This window comes from Cottoperca gobio, unplaced genomic scaffold (assembly GCF_900634415.1).
Source record: "Cottoperca gobio unplaced genomic scaffold, fCotGob3.1 fCotGob3_326arrow_ctg1, whole genome shotgun sequence".
In the NCBI taxonomy this organism is placed as follows: domain Eukaryota; kingdom Metazoa; phylum Chordata; class Actinopteri; order Perciformes; family Bovichtidae; genus Cottoperca; species Cottoperca gobio.
Genome location: NW_021166933.1, coordinates 10,001 through 12,500, shown reverse-complemented (window position 1 = coordinate 12,500; position 2,500 = coordinate 10,001). Strand labels below are relative to the sequence as shown.

At 47.3% G+C, this 2,500-nt stretch overlaps 1 protein-coding gene across 1 annotated transcript in view; it reads left to right on the top strand.

Moving 5' to 3' along the window:
- Window positions 1–1,217, top strand: part of LOC115005590 (coiled-coil domain-containing protein 171-like) — a gene marked incomplete at its 5' end in the record, with an annotated part of 14,318 nt that extends 13,101 nt beyond the window's left edge. Inside the window, 3 exon segments of the mRNA XM_029427470.1 lie at window positions 105–236; window positions 315–467; window positions 587–1,217. Coding sequence (XP_029283330.1) covers window positions 105–236; window positions 315–467; window positions 587–790 — 489 coding nt within the window.
- Window positions 1,218–2,500: the final 1,283 nt, after the last annotated feature.

Below are 2,500 nucleotides of genomic sequence, written 5' to 3'. Positions count from 1 at the left end.
CCGTTGATGCGGCTTCTGTTTTAATCAAACATTTTGTGTTCAAACGGCTGCAAACACAAAGGTTTTGTTTGAACACATAGTAACACTTCTGCTGTGGTCTTCAGCTCAGAGAGAGGCTCGTCCAATCACGTCGCTCCCTGTCAGCTCAGCCCCACCCCCTGCCGTTACCCAGGGAACACCTGGAGCTGAGTGGAGCAGAGAGCATCATGGGAGCTCCTGAGGTGGCAGCCTGCCAGGTAACAGAAGAAGAAGACGTTCTGTGTCGCTCTGTCTCTCACTTGTTCCCTGGTTGATCCTCCGCGTGTCTCCTGCAGAGTCTCCTCTCCTGCGTGTCGCAGCTCTTCCACACCTGCAGCTCCCGGATCCACTGGCTGCAGCAGGAAGTCGACGCCCACCGCAGTCACGTGACCGCGCTGCGCGGCGAGCTGCAGGACGCCTGTCTCCGGGACAACCTCACCTACGTACCTGTGAGACGCTCGCTCATAATAAAAACTCATTGTTTGATTTAGTTTTGTGTGCAGAATAAAACAATAATTACATTATTATTCATTTCTAATCTTTTCTCTTTTCACACTTTGTGTTTCAGAAGGCTGATTTTCCAGAAACTTTTGCGTTTGCTGACGTGGAAACCCCTCAACCTGTTCTCCTCTCTGATTCGCCGAAAGAGCCATCAGTCAGTTTAAGCACCGCCCCCTCCCAGACAAACCCCGCCCATCCCAAAACGAAGGAGAAGAAAGCCGTGAAGAAGAAGAGAGCAGGCAGAAGATCGACCGCCGGGCCTGGAATGTGATTTTAGCAACATCAGTCTGCGTGTGTGGAAGTTCTGGAAAACTCTTCAACACACTCCTGGAAAGTTCTGGAAAGTTCTGGAAAGATTTGACGTTCAGACAATCAGAACATTCAACATTATTTCTGTTTATCTTTAACAGCTGCTTGGTGAAGACCATCTGGTGTGTGTGTGTGTGGTGTGTGAGTGTGTGTGTGTGTGTGTGTGAGTGTGTGTGTGTGTGTGTGTGTGTGTGTGTGTGTGTGTGTGTGTGTGTGTGTGTGTGTGTGTGTGTGTGTGTGAGTGTGAGAGACAGTGCAGATGGTTTCAGTAAAATATTTCTGCTCGTAAACTTTGCCTGAGTTTTTTTCAAACAAACAAATGAGAATATATTCAGATATAAAGAGATGGTGACTGTGTGTTACATCCCGTCAACGTGTGTGTGTGTGTGTGTGTGTGTGTGTGTGTGTGTGTGTGTGACACACTCGAGTGTAAAAGAAGCTGGAACTGAAATGTGGACGAACAAAAGTGAGAAGTTTTCAATCAGAAGAAGAAAAAACACGACAAACATTTTATTTGACAACTGCTGCATCAGCAGTGTGTGTGTGTGTGTGTGTGTGTCTGTGTGTCTGTGTGTGTGTGTGTGTGTCTGTGTGTGTGTGTGGCCTTCAGGCAGCATGAGGTCTGTGTAGATTTCTATTAATGTGTGAATGCAAAGACGTCCTTACGCTCACACACACACACACACACACACACCCTCAGGCTCTGTGTGTGACTTAATCCTCTGTCACACACACACACACACACACACACACACAGACACACAGACACACACACACAGTTGTGCTGATTCAGCCAAACTGGATTCTGCGTTCCTCTCTGGAGATGTTTGTTTCCTCCTTCAGTTTCTTTTCGTTTCACTCTGAAGGTGTGTTTCCTCCAGAAGATGCTCGGTGTCCCGTCTGCAGCGTCCCGAACAGACACACTGCTTCTCAGTGACGTCTGGAGGGAAACACTGTGTTAGGTCTGCTGCTTTAAGACGAGAAGGTTTCCCCGCTGGTTCAGTCTCTGAAAGCTCCCGCTCTCTTTCATGTGTTCACGCTCCTGTCACTCGCTTTCAATGGAGCGGCTAGCTTAGCTTAGCATCACAGCCAGGGACGCTGACTCTGGAGTTTCATTCAGTCCCAGAAGTGACGGCTTCATTCAGCAGGAAGACGTCCAGTGTCCCGCTCTCAAACGACAGATTAGTTTTAATTCCTCGTATAGAAACTGGGATTGTAAGATTCTGCCGTGACACATCTGCAGCAGACGAGAGAGGAAATCATTTAATCCCGAAACAAAGAGACTTGTACTCCCCCTGCCTTTAAAGATGACCAACAACATCAAGTCCTCACGGGGAGAACATCTCCAGCCAGCAGGTCACGTGTCCCACCGTCAGCAGGATTACAGAACGTCGTGCAGTTCAGTGTGAACACGAAGGTCAAGTAGAAACTGTTGGAGTGCTCCTGAAGCAGGATTACAGGCCTCACACACACACACACACACACACACACACACACACACACACACACACACACACACACACACACACACACACACACACACACACTATCTGAGAGCAGAACTTGTTTTGAGTTGAAGCTCATTAGAAAAAATAATAAAGAAAGACGTCCAAGAAGAAAAAGTACAAAAAGAATTCATTAAATAATATTTATAATATAATAAATGTCACGT